General features: G+C 36.5%; 1 protein-coding gene across 2 annotated transcripts in view; it reads right to left on the bottom strand.

Annotated features, from left to right (window-relative positions):
* The window catches only part of usp33 (ubiquitin specific peptidase 33), a 35232-nt gene extending 15021 nt beyond the window's left edge, over window positions 1-20211 (bottom strand). Inside the window, exons 1-12 of one of the 2 annotated variants that reach the window (XM_051881846.1) lie at window positions 19873-20211; window positions 14470-14557; window positions 12976-13029; window positions 12666-12728; window positions 7304-7456; window positions 6873-6978; window positions 6713-6782; window positions 6517-6630; window positions 6329-6407; window positions 3435-3491; window positions 555-957; window positions 39-176 (exon numbers count right to left, since the gene is read on the bottom strand). In XM_051881846.1, the coding sequence (XP_051737806.1) occupies window positions 39-176; window positions 555-957; window positions 3435-3491; window positions 6329-6407; window positions 6517-6630; window positions 6713-6782; window positions 6873-6978; window positions 7304-7456; window positions 12666-12728; window positions 12976-13029; window positions 14470-14553 (1321 nt within the window). In that variant the 5' untranslated portion in view covers window positions 14554-14557; window positions 19873-20211. The remainder of the gene's footprint in view (window positions 1-38; window positions 177-554; window positions 958-3434; window positions 3492-6328; window positions 6408-6516; window positions 6631-6712; window positions 6783-6872; window positions 6979-7303; window positions 7457-12665; window positions 12729-12975; window positions 13030-14469; window positions 14558-19872) is intronic. The other variant, XM_051881856.1, reaches the window with a different exon arrangement.
* Window positions 20212-20578: the final 367 nt, after the last annotated feature.

Genomic DNA, 20578 nt, shown 5'->3' with positions numbered 1-20578 from the left:
AAACAGGGCCAAAGTGATTCAGACTCAAATTCTGGTACCTTTCTTGTGAGTAGAGCTCAGGTTTGGCCACATTGAAGATTTGGGGGGACTGCTGGACAGTCTAGATGTGATTCCCTCATTTCCATTAGGACTCTGTGGTCTGACGCTACTGCTGACATGGATTTCAGGGTTTGAATCTGAACAAAGAGGAAATACAGAATTCAGTCAAGAAAACCACAATTTATTCCAAGTAAGGCCCTGATATATATTAGTCGAAATCAAAAAATGAATGCACGTGATGTCATTTTGAACAAAATCTGACAAAATTCTTCATTCCATTGAGGTTAGACACAAGTAAAATCATGAAAACATTGAGTGCCGAATTGTAGAGCTGTTGCAAACATATCCACATCCCTGAGATCAGATGCTTTCAGAACGGTTAACAAACAGCTACTTTTTTACCTCTGAGCAAAGAACGAAACAGAACTTTTTAGTGAGTTTATCTGGGCCTTTAGGGATGTCAGTTTAACATGTTCAAATAATTAACTGCATTTAATTAATGGCCTTGTGTTCACCTGAAGTTCGGCCCTGAGCTTTAATGGCTCCTTGGCTGCTGATAATTGGCCTCGACTCGGTGGTCGTGTCCACATCTTTGTCCAGGTCGCAATGGGAACCGGCACGGTACAGGTTGTTGATGAGATTTTTCTCTTTCTGCCAATCCCGGTTGTTTTGGTTGTGCTCTGGCATCAACATCTCAGCTTCGTTGATGTCTTCTGGGACTCTGGGGCCTTCGCTTTCAGCACGATCGCTGCTGCCGCACGACTCGCAGGACTGGAAGTCGTCTGATTGGCTGTGGTTCTCCTCGTCGGGACTGTCATCCATGGCCACAGCCTGATTTGGGTCCTCGGGTTCAGGAATGGGCTCCTTGAGCTCCTCGTGGAGTTGGTCCATCAGACAACGCAGGAACTCCTGAGAGTCCTTAGGATGGAGAAAAATTTTAATGTTTTACAAAACAAGAACAAAACAGAATGTTTAACAACTCTGTGTTAAGGCCCGTTCACATAAAGTTGCAATAATTGTTCTAATTCTGCAAGAATAGGGAAGTTCACACCACAGCTATAACGATAACACAGAGGAACAATTATTCATTAGAATCACTTTCAGAATGCTTTTTTTCCAGCTGATGAATGATAAAAACAAACAATCAGAATCTACCCAGCTCGAGTGTTTAAAGCAGCAGAGGTAACAATGATTTAACTATAGTTATTGTTCTTGGTGTTAAAGGTGCAATATGTGAGAATTTTGCAGTAAAATATCCAAAAACCACTAGGCCAGTGTTATATATTTTGTTCACTTGAGTACTTACAATATCCCACATGTTTGCATCTATTTGTAAATCGTGAGAAAATTGCAATTTTAACCAAGGCTCTGGGACGTGTGAGGAGTCGCCCTTCAACTGCGTCATACGCGTTACCCTCGGTTTCTGGTTTTATTTTGTAGAAACCGTGGAAACACCAAAGACACTTTAATATTTACATGTTTTAATAGACAAGGGAACAACTGTTTTGATATATTTATAGACAGAAAACTAATTATTGTTATATAGCTCAACACGTTTAGTCTTATTGTTTAAATCTAATTTTCTTCTTTTTTTTTGCGAGTACCATGCTTTACCATGCCTCAGAGAAAAACACTATTTTGTGAAGTAGCTAACATAGCATAAACAGATGCAAGATTTATTTTTAGTAACAGTAATACAGCATTTTCTCCATCATACAATACGTTTTAAAATGAATTGCATGCCATTTATCAACACAAGCCATCCAGCATTTAATATGATATTCTAAAATCGATCTAGCTTACTGCAGTGTGCAACAAGTGTCTCACAGCAGCCACTGAGCGAACGCACAGAGTAACGTTATAACATTTTCAACACACTCAAATGCGTCTAATTTGATAAACAGAGCTGTGTTACCTCATTCTCATGACCGGAAAAGCGGAAGCGGCGCCAGCGACTGTGGTATATTAAAAGTTCTGCTGCTCGCGGTTTGTGTTGCGTAATCGCTCCAGCGGCCTCATTCAGCTCCAACAACACTTGGTCCTGCTCTGCTTCATACTACAGTAACGTTAATAATCGCATCCATGAACATGATTTCTTCCCGAGTCCTATCCCAATTCTTTTCCACCGGCTGTGAGGTGAAGACCACATGTCCCAAGATTCTGCGCTCAAACTTGGTGTCCTCAAGCTAGAGGTCTGCGCGGGACTGTTTTTTTCGTCCCGCTCCCGCAATGGTTCTATTCCGCAAGCACCCGCTCCCGCCTAAAATTCACTCTGTGTTCACCCGCTATCCACATATATTTCTTCCCGACCCGACGGGTCCCGCTAAAGATTGTTTACAGAATCTCGCGTTTAAACTTTCCCTAAAGAAAGAGTGATTGGGGATAAGAAATATAAAATGTTGCATATACAAGATTTGTATTTGTTATTTGTCTATGATGCTGTCAACACCCTAAAAAATGTCAGAGAAAAAAATGTCACAAAGAATAATAGGCTAAATATCACAGAGAAAAATAGGCTAAATTAAATAGCCTACAACATGTCCCTCAAAACTATAGGCTAAGCCAAAATTATAAATGAAAACTGTTGGCTTACGAGCTATAGGCCTACTGCAAAATGAAATCTTTTTTAACTTCCACGCAAGAACAGAATGACGCTGCCTGACGACCGTTTCAGAACCTCTCTCCTCCAAAATCCGACAACAAAGGTTGAATGTTCTCTGAAGGTGCACTCGCGCAGATCTCTAATGCAAAGAACATATCTTGCCAGGTTTCTCAGGACAGGGAACTGGGGACTGTGTGAACGCCACCACTGCAGAAAGTTTTGTTCACTTCAAGTTCAAGCACAAATGCGCTGATGTCAAAGCATCTCGGGAGCGACCGGGTTATTGTCAGACCGCCCGCTCCCGCCTAAAGTACACTATAGTTACCGACCGCAATCCGCCTTTCATTCAAAATTGAATCCCGCGCAGCAAGAAATCTTATCGGGTCCCGTGGTTCCAATCACATACATATATATATATATATATATATATATATATATATGTTTTTTTTTTTTTTGTTTATGTTGTGCTGCCCTGCAGTATCTTGGACTGCCATCTAGTGGTGTGGATGAAGCATCACATAAAATCAAACATTTCCAGTTCTTAAGGAAAAAAACCTTTTACGTAGCCCCACACATGGCACTTGGAAATACAAATAGATATTGTGGAGACAAATTAAAATGTGTTCGTGACATCACAAACCCTGAAATTTACATAAACCCTGCCCCCCAGAACACGCAACAAAGGGGTGAGGCCATGTTTTTTCAATACAGTACACAACACAAATGCAATAGCATGTCATAAAAGCAAGATGACAACATGACAAATTATAACCATAATTAAACTAAACTATACCTGTTCGATCTTCATGCAGCATATATTCTCTGGCTCTGTAGGATCTGACAACAGTTCCTACACAAGTGATTTATAGATTATCATGACAGAATATGCTAATCAATGATTTTAAGACAGTTAACCCCACATCAGCTACATAAATTCATCAACTAACCATTCAGAAATGGCCTGTTGCATTCTACATATTGTCACTTCTTCTTAAGTCTCTCCATCATTGTCCGACTCCGATTTGAACATAAAAGGCTGAACAGTTTCTAACATTTTAAGTCTGCGTAAGGTAATCAGAGCTGCTAACATGAGCTCCTGAAACTCCGCCCTCATCTTGGGAGCAGCAGCTCATTTGCATTTAAAGGGACACACACAAAGCGCTTTTAAGGAGCGCTTTTGCTTACCCTCAATAAGTGTCAAATTTAACATGCTATAAAAAATGATCTGTGGGGTATTGTGAGCTAAAACTTCACATACACACTCTGGGGACACCAGAGACTTATATTACATCTTATAAAAGTGGCATTGTATGACCCCTTTAAATTACATTTGTCTTGTAGATTTGTCCATTAAATTTGGCGGCCAAATCCTGGCATGTGTACTGACACATTGACAGTCACGCATTCTTTGACCAAAAATTTTCAGGCATTATCAAAAGAATGCAAGATTCATGAAGCATCACTTTGTATACCACAGATTAGCTAGGGACCCACAGGGACCCCATCGCCATATGAACAGCTGAAGCTTATGAGAACATTAGTCATTAACTGGCTCATCCACAAAGCAACATGGCCAACTGCCATTCTAACGTCCTGGTATTAAGAATCCTGGTAGGCAAACAAGTTTCTAACAACAGCACACAGCACATCAGGCCAGAAGGGCATCGCTGTATAATGTCAATGCAGTACAAGGACAAAAGGTTCCCTGGCTTTATGATGATGCTAAACAATGGATATTTCCCTTCATGCTTAGTAGAGGGGATGACTTTTAAAACAAGACATTCATTGAATTTGACTGAATGTCCCCTCTACAGGAGTCCACAGTCTATCTGAGCTTAAAAAAAAAGTGAGCCTGAAAATGAGGCTAATGCTTCCTACGGTCTCTGAAATGCCTGTGATGGCCCATTCATGTCAATGCTAATTCTCCAAACGGCCTTCCTCTCCAGCCAGGCATGACAATGGATGTACGCCACTGTTTGGAGGTGATCTAACATATAGAGAGACTCTGAATCAGTTTGTGCTCCATACAAGAGAACAAAATCTCTCATAATCAAGACTAAAACTGGGTCTTTTCTTTTTAAATGCAGCTAGAGGACTGTGTATGGCAAGAGAAAGGGTGAAAAAGAAAAAACAGAGGCTCTAACAGATGAAATTCCCTCTACTAGCAGGATCATTTGAGTTTGACTTAATTTGTCATTGTTTGAAATGAAAGGATAGTCCTGCCACAAACCATGCCATCAGTTGACTAAGCTGGGCTGGTCGGTATGAGGCTAGTCCTCACAAAAAATATTTATATAGGAATTCTAGGGCCCTGTAAAACATGAATAACTGAATAAATCTTTTAAAATGTAATCAAATGAACAACGAAAATTGTGAAATACAATAAAACATAGCCTTTTAGTTAAATAATGTGCTGCACAACAGTTTTACTATATAAATTAAAACACTGATAAAAATATCTTGTGTGATATTCCTTAAATTGCCAAATTCCAAAACATTTTGGCTTATAAATTACATTTTAATGACTGGATTCCAGGATTCCATCCACATTTTTCCACATTGTGGAAGTCATAGGGCCATACGCCAGGTTCGCACATACTCTATTTGCAGTGCGTATGCAGTAAGTATTGCAGAGCAGAAGCAGCACAGGCTCATAATGCGTTTGCAGAGCGCAACTGATCCACAACTGTATATGACAAACACAACATTTATTAATTACTTTTATCTCAAATCCAAAAGTTGTTACTGAAAACACTTTTTTCAGCATTGGGATTTTCTTTGTACACAGTACAGTTATAGCCTACAATCATTTACAGATTGTAAACACACTATTTAAACAATGTATTATTCCATTCATTACTTCTATATAGATTTATATGTTAAGTTGCTCAAAACATTTAAACATAGCCTATACTTTTCTTATGTTAACAGACTTACAATTGACAAAAACGCCAACTCTCATATCTTTTCTTTGGTATTTAAACCTTTAAACAAGAAATCCTGCAGGTCATAAAGAACTTTGTTTTTCCACCTCCATGATGAGATGAGTGCCATCCATTATGTCACCTTGTTTATCTAAATGTGAGGTAAGGTGCAGTTTTCCTTGCTTTACCCTGGGCAAAAAGCCATGTGTTGACTAAAACACAGTAAAGGTTAATTATGGGTGTTTATGGTGAAATTACTACATTTTCATGTCAATCTATGTTTATTTTTATACGAACAATGTGCTGTCACTTTAATTCAGTGTGTGCAGCACAGAAAAATAGACCATTTCTATCATCTACTCGATAAAAACACTAATTTAAACACTAAAAACACTTAGATCTTTAGCAAATCTCAAACTGGTCGCCTTTCATACTGTACATTATAATGTTGTGATGCCTAAATTCACTTGTAGCATTTAAAGAAAATGCAAAATAGCATCAATATTTCAATTTACACTAAAGTTCAAAAAGTTGGAGTCAGTATACTTTATGTTGAACATTATAAATGTCTTTACTAAAACGTTTGATCAATTTAATGTATACTTGCTGAATAAAAGTTAAAAAATAAATAAATATAAGTATAAATAAAACTGATCTCACTGACCCCAAAAGTTGGAACGATAGTGTATTAGACAACATAGGACAGTATTTTAACAATGGTGCATCACTAATTTTTTAAACAAATCACTGTAACAAAACATACCTGTTGGGAATAACCACGAAACATTGGGTTTACAGCCTTAATGCCCTGGAATAGATTTGTGGGAACAACATAGGAGTTCCTGCAACCACACAAAACAAAAACAATGAAAGTTATAATGAAAACTTGTTTCTTGAGGAAAATGCCTGAAAAATGAGAATGAAATAGGAAATAGCACAAGAGGAATGTACCTGTTTTTGTGCCACAGGTCTGTGATGAGTTTCTGATAGCTCTTGCATAGTGCTGGCTTCTTGTCTGTCTTCACCAGACCACCACAGTCCAGGAAAAACTGAGTCAGTGGAGGACTAGAAGAAAAACCAGAAAGAGAGAGTGGAAGAGACTAGAAGAGAACCATTGGAACACATTAGCGATTTTCGGTGTTCTTACCAGTTAGAGAGTGCCTGGAGCGCTGCGTTCATGTAGCAGGTATTGCCAATGTTCTTCAGTCCAGTCAGACCTGTGAGGAAAACAGATGACCATGTTCAGACTAACAGCGTTTACTATGCAGAGCAAATGCAAAGAACTCTAGACATGAGAGATAAAGGACCTCTGGTCCTCAGTTCATCCTCCTCCTCAGTTTCCATGTCCAGGTCATCACAGGTTCCCGTTGGAGGAATTCTCAGGGAGGTGGGGCTCCCGGGAGCTTTTGGATCCTGAGAGAACAGAGATGATCAGCAACAGCACACCTTGTGCAAAACAGCAAATAAGAGTACTTGTTTGCCCCTAACGATGTTCAGAAAATCTGTGATCTCAAAATTACCAGGTGTGTTATCTTTTTTTTTTTTTTTTTTTTTTTTTTATTTAAATAAAAGACAGAACTTTCCATTGACACTGATAATGTTCAGTATTCAAAACATAACATCTGTCTTACACCTATTTGCATACCGAGACTGTGATTGGTCTTCCTTTCAAAGATTTATATCCAAGTTTACACTGCAGTTCACATGTATTCAAAGCAAGCTGCATAAGAGCTCTGACCTGACTGGGGGTCTGTACTGGAGAGATGGGTTTGGCAGCGCTGGGCAAGTGTGTGTGTGGACCCAGTTTTCTTTCCAGGAAAACCTCCTTGGTGCAGGCATAACACCACACTCTTAAAGTGGTCAGATTCACTGTCAGGTTGTGCCGCGTCTCCTGGAAGATGAAGACATGGTGCTTAGGTGGACATGTGAATGAAAATAAAATGTACCTGTGGGTTTAATGGTCAAAATGCAAATAAAATAAATAAATAAATAAATAAATAAATAAATAAAATCACAAATTTAAACTACATCTAAAAAAATTGCATTAACTACAGATGCACAATATACTGATGTATTGGTGACCGTATCAATATCAGCTTTTAGAAGGAGTAGAATTAAAAGAGAAGGAGGAAAAAAGGGAGGAGGAAAAAGAAAAAGAGAAGAAGAAGGAGGAGGAAAAGGAGAAGAAGGAGGAGGAGGAGGAGGAGGAGGAGGAGGAGAAGAAGAAGGAAAAGGTGGACAAGGAGGAGGAGGAGGAGGACAACGAGAAGAAGGAGAAGAGGAAGGAAAGTACGAGAATAAGAGGGAGGGGAAGGAGGAAGAGGAGAAGGAGGAAAAGGACGACAAAGAGGGAAAGGATAAGGAAGAGGAGACACATGAGGAAAACGAGAAGAAGGAGAAGAGGAAGGAAAAGGACAAGAAGAAGAAGAAGAAGAAGGAAAAGGAGGAGGAGGAGGAGGAGAAGGAGTAAAACAACAAAAAGAAAAAGAATGAGAAGAAGAAGAAAAAGATGAAGATATGAAGATAGCATTGTCTGAATTGAAAGATAAAAGTTTGCTAGTAGATTTTGGGGAAAAAAATCCTAATTTTTCTAATATCCATTTTTGTTGACTGATTTCATTTAAAGACTGCAAGTCATGATAATCTAGTGGTGTAAATTTATACACACGTATGCATGGGGACTGAGTTCAAATCCTTCTATTATATGCATTTTTATAATAAACCAAGCAAAATTGCAACTGATCTCGACTGCCAGTGATCTGATCACACTGCAATTTTAACACCTTTACTGTTGCTATTCCAAAATATTAAGAATATCACAAGTTCAGCATCAAATCAGTCTTCCATGCATTTGGTAGATTATAGAAACAAATGAATTTAAACCATCAGCATTGGACACTGCAAGGCTAAACTGCATTTTATCTCTGCATTTGACAGCACATTTTGTGACAAAAGCTGTCATGACATTTAAATGGATATGTAACAAAAATGTTATTAAGTGCTGAAACTCTGGTTGTGGTTTGTTGACAAAGCAATATTTTGTAAAAAATTTGGACAGACTCCCCCAACCACCCACACACAAAAACTCATTGGTTGTGCACAAATTAAATAGGCTAAATGCCATATTTCAGCTTGAAAATGGCAAAGTTCACCAAAAGGTGTGACTATATAAACTCTGGGGCATATATATATATATATATATATAGTCTTGGAAGTTTCATTCAAAATATATTGGGATTAAATAATCACAGCCATTTATTCGGCTACTGGTTTCAGCCAAAATTATATCAGACTATCAGCCAAAACTATATCAATGCCTTTCTGCTTCCCAAATAAAGGCAGCACTGATGTCCTTCTCTACATTCTCTACATATAATGCAACAGAAAGACTCTTCAAAATGTAGGGCAAAACAAAAGTGTGTTGCTACAGGAATGAAAACGTAGTAGAGGAAATGGGGAGTGGTGATGTTAGGCCAGGGTGTGTGCATGCAGCGGTGGCTAAGGGGTCCCTGCATTATTCATGTGTCTGGATTGGCTTTCACTGCGGCACTACAACTGGTGCAACTGCAGCCAGACAGGGGCGGATAAAACATTTATGAGAGCTGCGCCAAAATACAAGCCCTGCCAACATCTGCCACTCCGACCATTACAGAGACGGACAGGAGGTAATACACGCCCACGTCAATTTTAACTCACAGCACAGCAAGGCTAACATAAAAGAAAACTCATCTACATTATAAATCCTGGTACGCACAGTACACTCATGAGCCTGGGAATTTTCACAATTGAACAAACTAATAAAATTATTTTTGTGTCTCTAAAAAGACACATGATGTTTACATGGGCAGTGCAGGATGTGACTAATTACTGGCATTAGGATCAATTAAGACTATCAGGGCATTCTTCATTAATATAATGCTGCAGGGATGATGTATTTTTGTAGACCAAAACCTGGAAACGAGTTAACATTTTAGCACTGGTTAAATGCCAGAAATGAGGTCTGTGCATGGTTAAAAAAACAAAAAACAAACAAAAAACAAGCTCATTACATTTTCTCATTTTGCAAGGTCTCGTCTAAAGCATTTCTGTCACAGCCCCTGTGCTGTGGAATGAGTTGCCTTTGTTTTAAAAATTTTAAAATCGGTCCAAAGGCTTTCTTATTCTCCTTTGCTTTTGGCATTTAACTAGGTCTGTTCATTGTGAGTGATATGTAGCATGATATTTAGCCCTTTGTGATTACTTTAAAGCTTTTACTCTTGAAAAAGGTATTGCTAACAAGTGTCTAAATCTGACTACAGAGGTTGTAAGGGACATTAAAGGGGACATGAAAAGGGCTTTTTCCGTGTTTAAGTGCTATAATCAGGTCCACAGTGCAATGCATCTACCAATGAGAAAATGTGAAAAAGGACAACCCAGTAACTTTGTTTTCGTAAGCCTTTCTCTGCAAGCACGTGAAAAAAGAGCTGCTCAGTTTCCGCTCCCCTTGTGAAGGGGATCGATATTATAATATTACTTCTGTATGTTTCCACCCACAGTGCCGCCATTTTGTTTTCGCAAGGCGACAACGGTGTACCAGTAACACTGGTCCTGGAGTGCAGCTGCAGAGTTTAGCTACAACCCTGATCAGACACACTTGAATGTCTTCAGGATTACTAAAGCTACGTGAAGGAAGGCGAGTTGGGTCGGAGCAAAACTCTGTAGGACAACAGCACTCAAGAACGACCGTCCCTGAACTCATGATATGTCTCAGCTTATCACTGATCTGTTAATGGCTATGAGAGTAAACATATCCACAAACTCCTGGCATCTAAGCCACTAAGGATGCAGTGGTGTAATTTTATTTATGAAGGGAATGTGTCCAGATAAATTCATATACCAGTATGTGCAAGTCATTTTACACCAGACTGCTTTGCACATGAGGGTCAGTAAAACACAGGATTTGCACAGAAGTTGATTCTCAAAAATGGATCGATACCAACTGTTCATGATCCAATTTCATATATATTTCATGATGTTTCCAAATGTGTTTCGTTAACACTTTTTTAATGTACTGTTGAATGTGGCTAATGTTTCCATTGTGTCTTACTGTATTCATGGAGACCAGAGCCATGTTATTTTCATTTTTAACCTCAAAACGCTTGCAGTCTGTATAATGCATAAACGCATTTCCATTCTTATTGAGTCTCTCCAACAGTGTGTAGCTTTAGCCATGTTAGCCATGCAGCACGTTCTCAAACTCATTCAGAATCGAATTATAGCAAATCATCAAAATACATGCCATACGTACATGATCTGATATACTGCATCACAAACAGTTTGTAATGATCCATTTAGAGCAGTGGTTCCCAAACCTGTCCTGGAGGACCTCCAGCCCTGCACATTTTGTATGTCTCCCTATTTCTGACACACCCATTTCAGGTCTTGCAGTTTCTACTAATGAGCATATGAGTTGAATCAGGTGTGATATATGAGGGAGACATACAAAATGTGCAGGGCTGGGGGTCCTCCAGGACAGGTTTGGGAACCACTGATTTAGAGAATTATATTTGCTGTGTGAGCTTCGCCTGTATTGTTTATGCCTCAGTGTATTGGAAAGCACAAGCTCATTTGCATTTAAAGCTACACACACCAAATCAGCGCTTTTTTTTCCCTCCCACCCAAAAATAGTAGTTAAAACATGGTATAATAAAAACATCCATGGGGTATTTTGAGCTGAAACTTCACAGACACATTCTGGGGACACCTGAGACTCGCATAACATCTTGTAAAAAGGGGCATAAGTCGTCACATCATTAGCCGAATAGAAAAACTCATCTACTCACTAGTCCGCTTTCACAGTTTAAAATCGTGTGCTCTTGTGAACTATCTGAACTCGGGGAAAATGTTTCTTTAAATAAAGATTGAAAGAGTTGTCGGAGGATGGTGGTGATGGTGACGTTGAAGTCATGTGACCATAATGTAGTTTGTTTATAGTCTAGGTTTAGCTTTTTACTTCTGCCGATTACATTTAGGCTTCAAAATTCATAAAAGTTGTGATCATTTGTGAAGATTATTATAACCAAACATGTAAGAATCAAAAACTTTTGTTGGTCACAGAGCTTTTTTTCTGCAATAATCCAAAAGCCAACAGAAAAATCCTATTGGGTTTTTGTTGAGGGAACCAGGGTGATGCTATTCAGAGTTGGTCTACAAAAATACATCATCACTGCAGTACTCTATACCCCCAAGCCCCCTGCTAGAGGAAAACCATTTAGTGGAAGAAAAAAACATGGGCTACATTTTGTTTACTGCAAAAATGCAGGTTATTGTGAGGAAGTATGTCTGATGGCTGTCTTCTCTCAGTGGATTTCACAAAGACATAGGGTGTTTTGAGAGCATTGTGGGGTTTTGGTAATGGGTAATCAGAGTGGCCTTTAGTGGGAAGGGAGATCCCCACTGGAGTGCTGATTAATAATGGATGAGTTCAGCCACAGGCCAGGCTGGGATTCAAAACACACTTCATTCAGGCGTCCGGTCACATTCAGAATAACAGACGTGAAATCAACACAGAATGACACGTGTGATCAGGGATTAGATCCACCTGTCTAAATGCACATACAAATGTAATCCTAGAGCTGTAATGCTATGAGGGTCACACATCATGTCTGAAATGTACAATGACAGCTCACCATGGGTGAAAACATCACAAGCTTTAAGTACATGTATTAAACACAATAAAATACACTAAATACACTATATTAAGGTGTCTTTGTTACACTGTAATTATACATTTAACTACTGAGTAATATTAAGTAACTACATGTACTTACTATAGGTTTAGGATTCAGGTTTGGTTTGGTTTAGGGTTAGTTGCATGTAATTATGCATAATTTGTAGTTATTGCTATAGTAACTACATGTAACAAATTATATTTATATTTTTTATAATTATATTTATTTATTTAAAAACAATAATTATTATTTTATTAAATAAAATATTTTGTAAAACACTATAAATAAAATAGTATTAATACACAAAATGTTTAGACATTTTCAAAATATGAATTTGAATAACTAATGCACACCTAAGAAATGGTAAAAACAGAGAATACGATGACTAACCTGAGAGTGGACAGTGCTGTGATCCGCATGTGACTCTCCACAGCCAACATATGAACAGCCGTTCTGAACAAGTGATAAACATGAAAAGAAATTATACTCTGCAGGCTGCAATAAAAACTAGCTTTCAGTAATTAAGAATTTCACGTCACCATTCATAAGAGATTTTTTTTTTTTGACTCAATAATTTTAACATCAGACATTTATTGGTGAGGTTTATAAGGTATAACATCAAAATACTTTACTAATCACTGTAGCTGCAGTATTTTAATATTGGTGCATCCATATTAAACAAAATTAATAGAAAAATTACCTCTAGACAGGCCCAAAGGTTTGGTCCCCCAACTTTACAGTCCTGACACTGACCCTGTAAACAAACACATTTATACTTTACTCAGGGATGCTTTATTTGGCAGTAAAAACATTTATAATGTTACAAAAGACCTTTCTATTCAACAAAGAATCCTGAAAAAAATCTATCACCATTTCCACAAAAATATTAAATCAAAACAACCCTTTTCAACATTTATTTTTACTTGAGCAGCAGATCAGCCTATTAGAATGATTTCTTGTAATATATACATATATATATATCAGTCAGATTGCTGTATCAGTCAGAAGCATCAATTTTAAAATTAGAGATCAACCGATATTGACTTTTTATAACCGATACCAATTATTTGCATGTTTATGTGCCCGATAAACGATATACAGAGTTTTATTTCTGTTTTTAACAACAGTAGAACAACAGCACTGAACTGAACAAACTGTTTTATTTAACACTTTTTAAATACTGAAATTTCTGCAATGTCTCTCTCTCCTTGCATACAAAACAATTCTTCATCGATAGAGTCTGAAAGCGTGCACAAAAAAAAAAAAAAATAATAATAATAATATATATATATATATATATATATATGGTGCACTGTCACTAAAGTGTCTTTTTTAAAATCTTTGAAAAAACAAAAAAAACAACGAATATGGCATTTAAAAATAATTCAAGTTTTTTTGCAAAAAGCATAAAACATTTTAAACCACATGAATAATACTTTAAATTAACTTTAGTGTATCTTAATAATCCCAGTTACATATTTTTATTTAGAACAACAGCTTAAATATTAACAATAGGCAAAGTAAATTTAGACTTTGTTAATTTATCTGTGAATCTGATATTACAAAACCGACACCCAATTACAGGAAAATGCTTAAATATCTGGAAGAATATCTGTAAAACCGATTATCGGTCGATCTCTATTTAAAACATTACAAAATAGAAAACAGTCATTTGAAATTATAAATTTTATTTCATAATGTTTTTCATAGTGTTTTTATTGTATTTTGATCAAATAAATGCAGCCTTGATGTGGATAAAAGACTTCTTTCAAAAACAAACAAAAAAAAATCTGTCTGACCTCAAACTTTTTAACGTTAGTACATATGCGCTGTAGCTCACAGCTCTGCAACATCAAAGGTATGGAAAAACTACTGAAAACAAGTATCCTATTAAAAGGTACAATCTGCTTTCGCCAGCAAGCAATTAGTGATGCAGCAGCCTCAGATGCTTTTAAACAACAATAATGTATAATTGCACATTGATTCCACTCGACGCTTTTCAACAGCACGCACTGTTTATTGCCTAAGCTCTTGTTTGTAAGAAAGCCACACATTATTAGTGCCTAGGGCAACTTCGCAAACTCCAAAAAGGGGTCATTGCTTTCTTAATAATGCACAATACAATTGAGCTATAAGAAATGGGTGGAAGCAATGATATGATGAATGTTACGACTGGGTCTTGGTGGGGACTCACGTGAGACTTCTGGATGAGTTCTTCCTTGGTAATCTCCCCCACACATTCCAAGTGTGGGCAGTCATTGCCTGACGCTCCAGACATCACTCTTTTGGAAAAGGAGAGAAAGGTGAACACATTAGTAAACTTTTATTTCAACATCAGCTGGGATTTGATTATAATAAAAAAACATCAGAAGTTGTTAGAAACACACTGAATTTGTAGTGTAAACAATAAGCCATCTTGGTGTGTCTCAAATGAAATCAGAGACCATTCCCTTAAAACCCGAACACAAGTGGCCAAAGGAGGCAAATGTTACTACCCGGTAAAAACAGCAATGTGTCTTTAATGACCAAGACATACATACTCCTGGGCAAACAAAATGGGCCAAGCCAAAATTGGCAAATTATTTAGTGGTCTTTTAATGGTCTTAACCAATTTAAATCACGAATCACTGGGCAGGAAATTAGCAAGAACTGCACAAATATTGTAGATAAAGTAACTTAGCACAGAAGAGCCTTCCCTAACTTGCAGACAGCTTTTTATAGGAAGAAGAGTCAGTGTTGTTACACTCAATGTTAATGGCTTTAAACAGTTTACGAGTAGCTGAAAAATCTCTCCCAGTTCGTTCGAGTTTAATGTGAGACCAAATATTCACTATATGGTTCAAATCTGGACCCTGACCAGGCCAAAACATGAGCCTGATGGACTTGCTCTCAGGCCACTTCTTGGTTTGTCTTTGCAATTTGGGCAGGAGCATAACATCTGATTATTCCTCTTTAGAGAACAACTTTTCATTTGTGGGAAGCAAGCAATTCTGCAATATTCTCCTGTAGTCCAAAGCATTAAATGACTTTTCACAGTGAAGTAGCTCACCAATAGCAGCGGGTAAAAAGGCTCCCCACACAATGACAGCTCTTCCTCCATGCTTTACTGTGCTAGAGATGGATTTATTATTATATTTCTCAGGAGATTTTCAGAGACACCACTCTGGAGCATCACCATGCAACTCGTGTTGTGATTCACTCCACACACAACTTCCCATATCCTGCCAAAAACTTTACTCTGATGCTTTTCTGCGACAGCAATGGCTTTTTAAGTAGTGCATTTGCTTAAATTTTGCTAATTTATTTGCCAAATAACTTGTGGTGAAGACAAAGTTTAGTTTAGCCATTTTGGGCTTGGCTCATAATGACTCATTACTCAGTAAATAACGATTCACATGGCCCAAGTCCCAAAAAAATGTCACTTTTGGTGGAAATATTTCTTTAATATTGCTTATGTAAAGCAATATAGCTTTTTAAATGTACATGTTAAAACCCATTTTTAATCACTGAAACATTTTATAGTTTTGCAACACAAAGTTCACCAAAAATAAAAATGTCATACTGACAAAAGTTAATCGTTTTGTTCTTTTTCTAACACAACCATAACACGAAATGCTTTTTTTTTCCAACAAGGTTTTTAATAAATGTTTAATTCTTTAACAGAATAAAGGAAGGGAAAAGCAATAAGAGGTTTTGTGCATCTCTGCACATGTGATCTGTCACTTTACACAACAGAGACATCTTGTATCAGGGTTAAACACACTGGACAGATGCCATGTTGGCCAAACGGACTAAATGAACAGACTATATTACACACACTTGGGTAGAATAAGTATTACGCCAGAAGCAAGTTAGATCAGGACTACACTGAGTGAATATCAATAGCAAATCATCAATCACTCTCTGATCATGTGTCAAACTTTATATATCATGAACACATCTCACTGCTAACATAAACTATTGATAACGTTTACCATAAAAACAATATGAAGCACAAAGATGTGTCGTTTTATTAACAATGAATGCAATAAACTCTTGCCAATTTGCATAGTGTGGAACAAGAACGTGTTTATAAAGTGTACACATATTGAGTCTTATATATGGAAATAATACTATATATAAGATATATATAGTACTATATATAATAATATAAGAATACGTTGGTGTAAAACGAATGTAATGTTTTCAGAAACTTGGATTTGCAATTAACAGAAAATGAATTCTAGTTTAAATTTTAATTAAATGCAAATAGTTGAACTTTTTGAGAGTGCATTTTGACAAGACTTAAAGGGTTAGTTCACCCAAAAATGAAAATTCTGTCATTAATTACTCACCCTCGTGCCGTTTTACACCCGTAAGACCTTCGTTGATCTTCGGAACACAAATTAAGATATTTTTGTTTAAATCCGATGGCTCCGTGAGGCCTACATAGGGAGCAATGACATTTCCTCTCTCAAGATCCATAAAGGTACTAAAAACATATTTAAATCAGTTCACGTGAGTACAGCGGTTCAATATTAATATTATAAAACGATGAGAATATTTTTGGTGTGCCAAAAAAAACAAAATAACGACTTATTTAGTGATGGCAGATTTCAAAACACTGCTTCAGGAAGATTCTGAGCATAATGAATCAGCGTGTCGAATCATTATTCGGATCGCGTGTCAAACTGCCAAACTGCTGAAATCACGTGACTTTGGCGCTCCGTACTGCGGATTCGACACGCTGATTCATTATGCTCCGAAGCTTCCTGAAGCAGTGTTTTGAAATCGGCCATCACTAAATAATTCGTTATTTTGTTTTTTTTTTGGCGCACCAAAAATATTCTTGTCGCTTTATAATAATATTAATATTGAACCACTGTACTCACATGAACTGATTTAAATGTTTTTAGTACCTTTATGGATCTTGAGAGAGGAAATATCATTGCTCCCTATGTAGGCCTCACGGAGCCATCGGATTTAAACAAAAATATCTCAATTTGCGTTCCGAAGATTAACGAAGGTCTTACGGGTCTGGAACGGCATGAGCATGAGTAATCAATGACAGAATTTTCATTTTTGGGTGAACTAACCCTTTAAGTACATATGTAATTTCATACTTCTATTGTCTTTGAAATATGGTTATAGTGTACTGCTGAATGCACTGACCAACAATTGTGGTAAATTAAAAATGTAATGTCATTTCTATTGAAATCTATGAAATTTGTCATGTATTAAAATATATAGAGTATGTAATTAAATAATGATGCAGTTGCAATTTAGTACATTTAAAATATATTAACTTTAAATATTTCAAATTATAATCAAGCAGGCTATTTTACATGTGCTTTAATATGTTAGTAAACACTTCAAAATAAATGTACTTTAAAGCATGACAAAAGATTATTAAACCATATTGACTGAAAATGTACTTTAAAGTAAAACTTTTATTTTGACAGTGCAAAACCAAACCACAGTGTATAAGTGTGTTAAGAAACAGTAATGAAAGTGTACATGATCGTGTATTCACTTTAAGTGCACTATAAGTGCCATTTTATTTCATTAATATTATATTATCTGAATCTACATTTTTTTTTTTTTTTAATATACTTTTTTACATTCAATATACTTACCACACTTCTTCACAAGGGTAGTGAAGCGCTCAGTGGTATAAACTCAAATTTTCCATTTAATAATTACAATAATTTATCTCAATTCCTGTTTTATTTTCTGTAAATGTTACATAAATAAGATTAGTCGTTTATCGTTTATCATTAATTTTCCTTGCACAAAAAGCTTCAGTGGTTACTGAGTGTAAATCCAGGGCGAAGGTCAAGACATGTTTTGCAACACACAAAAACACTGCCATGTCTTGAACTTTTGACATAACTACACTACAGCACTAAAAAAAAAAAAAATTAAATAAACAAAAGAAACAAAGAAAAGAAAGAAAGTTATCTGAGCCTTTAGTACTCAATCTATAACCTGTAGCCCAGTGCATATCTGTGAGAGCATGTGCATGTATAGTATGGCCTGCACATACTTTACAATCTCATAGCATTTTTACCCTATATAAACTGAAAGCAAAAGAAATAATCATAATCATAAAATTGTATCTACTGACTAACCAGTTTTGCAGAAGAGGCTGTTTACAAGACTACTAAGATACATGGATGCTAAGAGCAGATGGGAGTTTCAATAAGGCCAAATAGCTCAACTGTTAGAAGAAATAGCAACCTAGAAAACATTATTAAATATACTGTAAGCAATAAGCATAAGACAATAAGTCCATGAGCATTGTATTGTATAGCACTGCTACATTATCTATGACTGGATTTCACAAACTGGCGTTCGCAAGGGAACTGCAGGGGGTTAGTGAGCTTAAAAAAAAAGCTAAAAATTAATTAAATCATGTTTTTTTTTTATTATTATTTTTTTTTTATCTTTAAGCTGCCAAGGATCCCTAAATATGTTCACCCTTGGGTGAGGGACCCCCATTCTATTATGTAAAAAACATCAAGACCCAATTTATTATGTGAGCAATTAATAATATTAATTATTATTTGGAAAATATTTAGTTTCAGCTAAGTTACATTGTTACGTTTTTTTTTTCTATTTATTATAATATTGTTATACTGTATTTATTATTTACTCAACAGCTTATTTACTTATTTTAATCTAATTTTTATTATTTATTTAAATTTAATTATTAAGATTATTTATTTTAATCTTATGTTATCTTCTTTTTTAATTTATATCATTATGATTTTTTTTTAACAGTTCTGCTCTAAACGTTTCCACAGATTCCCTAACATTACCTTGCGGCCTCTGGGGCCTCAGTTTGAATTAAATCATAAATATGTAAATAATAAATAATAAAATTTAATAATAAAAACAAAAAAATTAAAAACATTTACCAGGAAATATTTTTATTTGTTTACCTGCATGACCATTAACCCACATCAGAGAACTGCTAACATGCAAAAGTGTTTTTAAATTAGTTTGGAAATTCCAGATACTGAGTAATTATTAGTACCAACAATTATTCAAGTTGACAATAATAATAATAATTAATTATTATTATTATTATTATTATTATTATTATTATTATTATATGTTCAGTATACTCACATAGCATTGTACAGTAATGTACAGTCACGTATATTAATGTACAGTAATGGGCCTCTACAGCTGTGTGTGACGTCACTCCAGCAACGCGTCAGCATAAGCCAGAATATTCGCTAGGCTAGTTAGCAACTAGCTCCTTGCTGCCTGTCACGCACATACTTCCCCGCAGTTATACATACGATTACAAATCGTTCTATCGTTACAACCACAAGAACAGCTGAAATCCCTGCAGACTGTCACTGAAAGAGGTGTTTAATGTGAATGAAGAGCAGACAGAAGGCGTTTGAATGCAGCGGGCTAAAGCTAAAGTCAGCGCTCTGCACATCATCTGACAGCTCTGCCTCTGCATCAGCTCATATCACAGTTATCACAGTTATAACAGCACAGAATCGATGCGCCGGTTAATATTAACTCAGCTGAATGGAAAGCTGGATTAAATACGCCATATTTCAGTTCGCACACAACCGCTGATATAATAGTTACTCACCTCTAGGGAAATGGACGGTGGTTTAAATATGGATCGATTATCGCTTCTGATCAGCTGACGAAGATACTGGCGGTTGAAAGATGGCTTTCGGCTTGTCAGCTACATATCTGTAGTATTCCTCCGTTTGCAGACAGCGGGTTTTCAAACGCCTGGCATCGGACTCTTTAACTTCAGACTGGAGCTACATGGTATGACACATTCAAACAGCTTCTTCCGGTTGTTCGGAGCTGAAAGTGAATGGCGAAGCAGGCAGCGGCGGTGCCTCCTAGTGTGAACGAGCGGAACGACTCACAGATGCGTTGCATTGATTCCCTGAAGACCGAGGGGGATCTATCCCAGCCCAGACGCCTCCGTGCGGTCATAGAGCGATTTACACCAGGACTTTTCAATCTTTTAGATGCCACAGACTCCCAAATCTCATTATCCTCGTGCAAGGGACACCCATCCTATGTATTTCCATATATAAAGACTCAATTAATACTGTGAAATTAGTATTATAGTATTAATATGTGTGAAATATTTAGTTTTGTTTTCTAATCACACTGTACTGTTAGATTTAAGTTAGATTTATTTCATTAATTAATTTATTTTTTTTTCTAATTGTTTAAATCAAGTGTATTCATTTCTCATTTATTTAAATCATATTTCATTTATTTTATTCAATTTTAATTTAATTTATTTAGCTACATAGTTTAAAAATCTTATG

The sequence above is a fragment of the Ctenopharyngodon idella genome, chromosome 2, assembly GCF_019924925.1.
Source record: "Ctenopharyngodon idella isolate HZGC_01 chromosome 2, HZGC01, whole genome shotgun sequence".
In the NCBI taxonomy this organism is placed as follows: Eukaryota; Metazoa; Chordata; class Actinopteri; order Cypriniformes; family Xenocyprididae; genus Ctenopharyngodon; species Ctenopharyngodon idella.
This window is presented reverse-complemented; position numbering and strand designations above follow the sequence as displayed.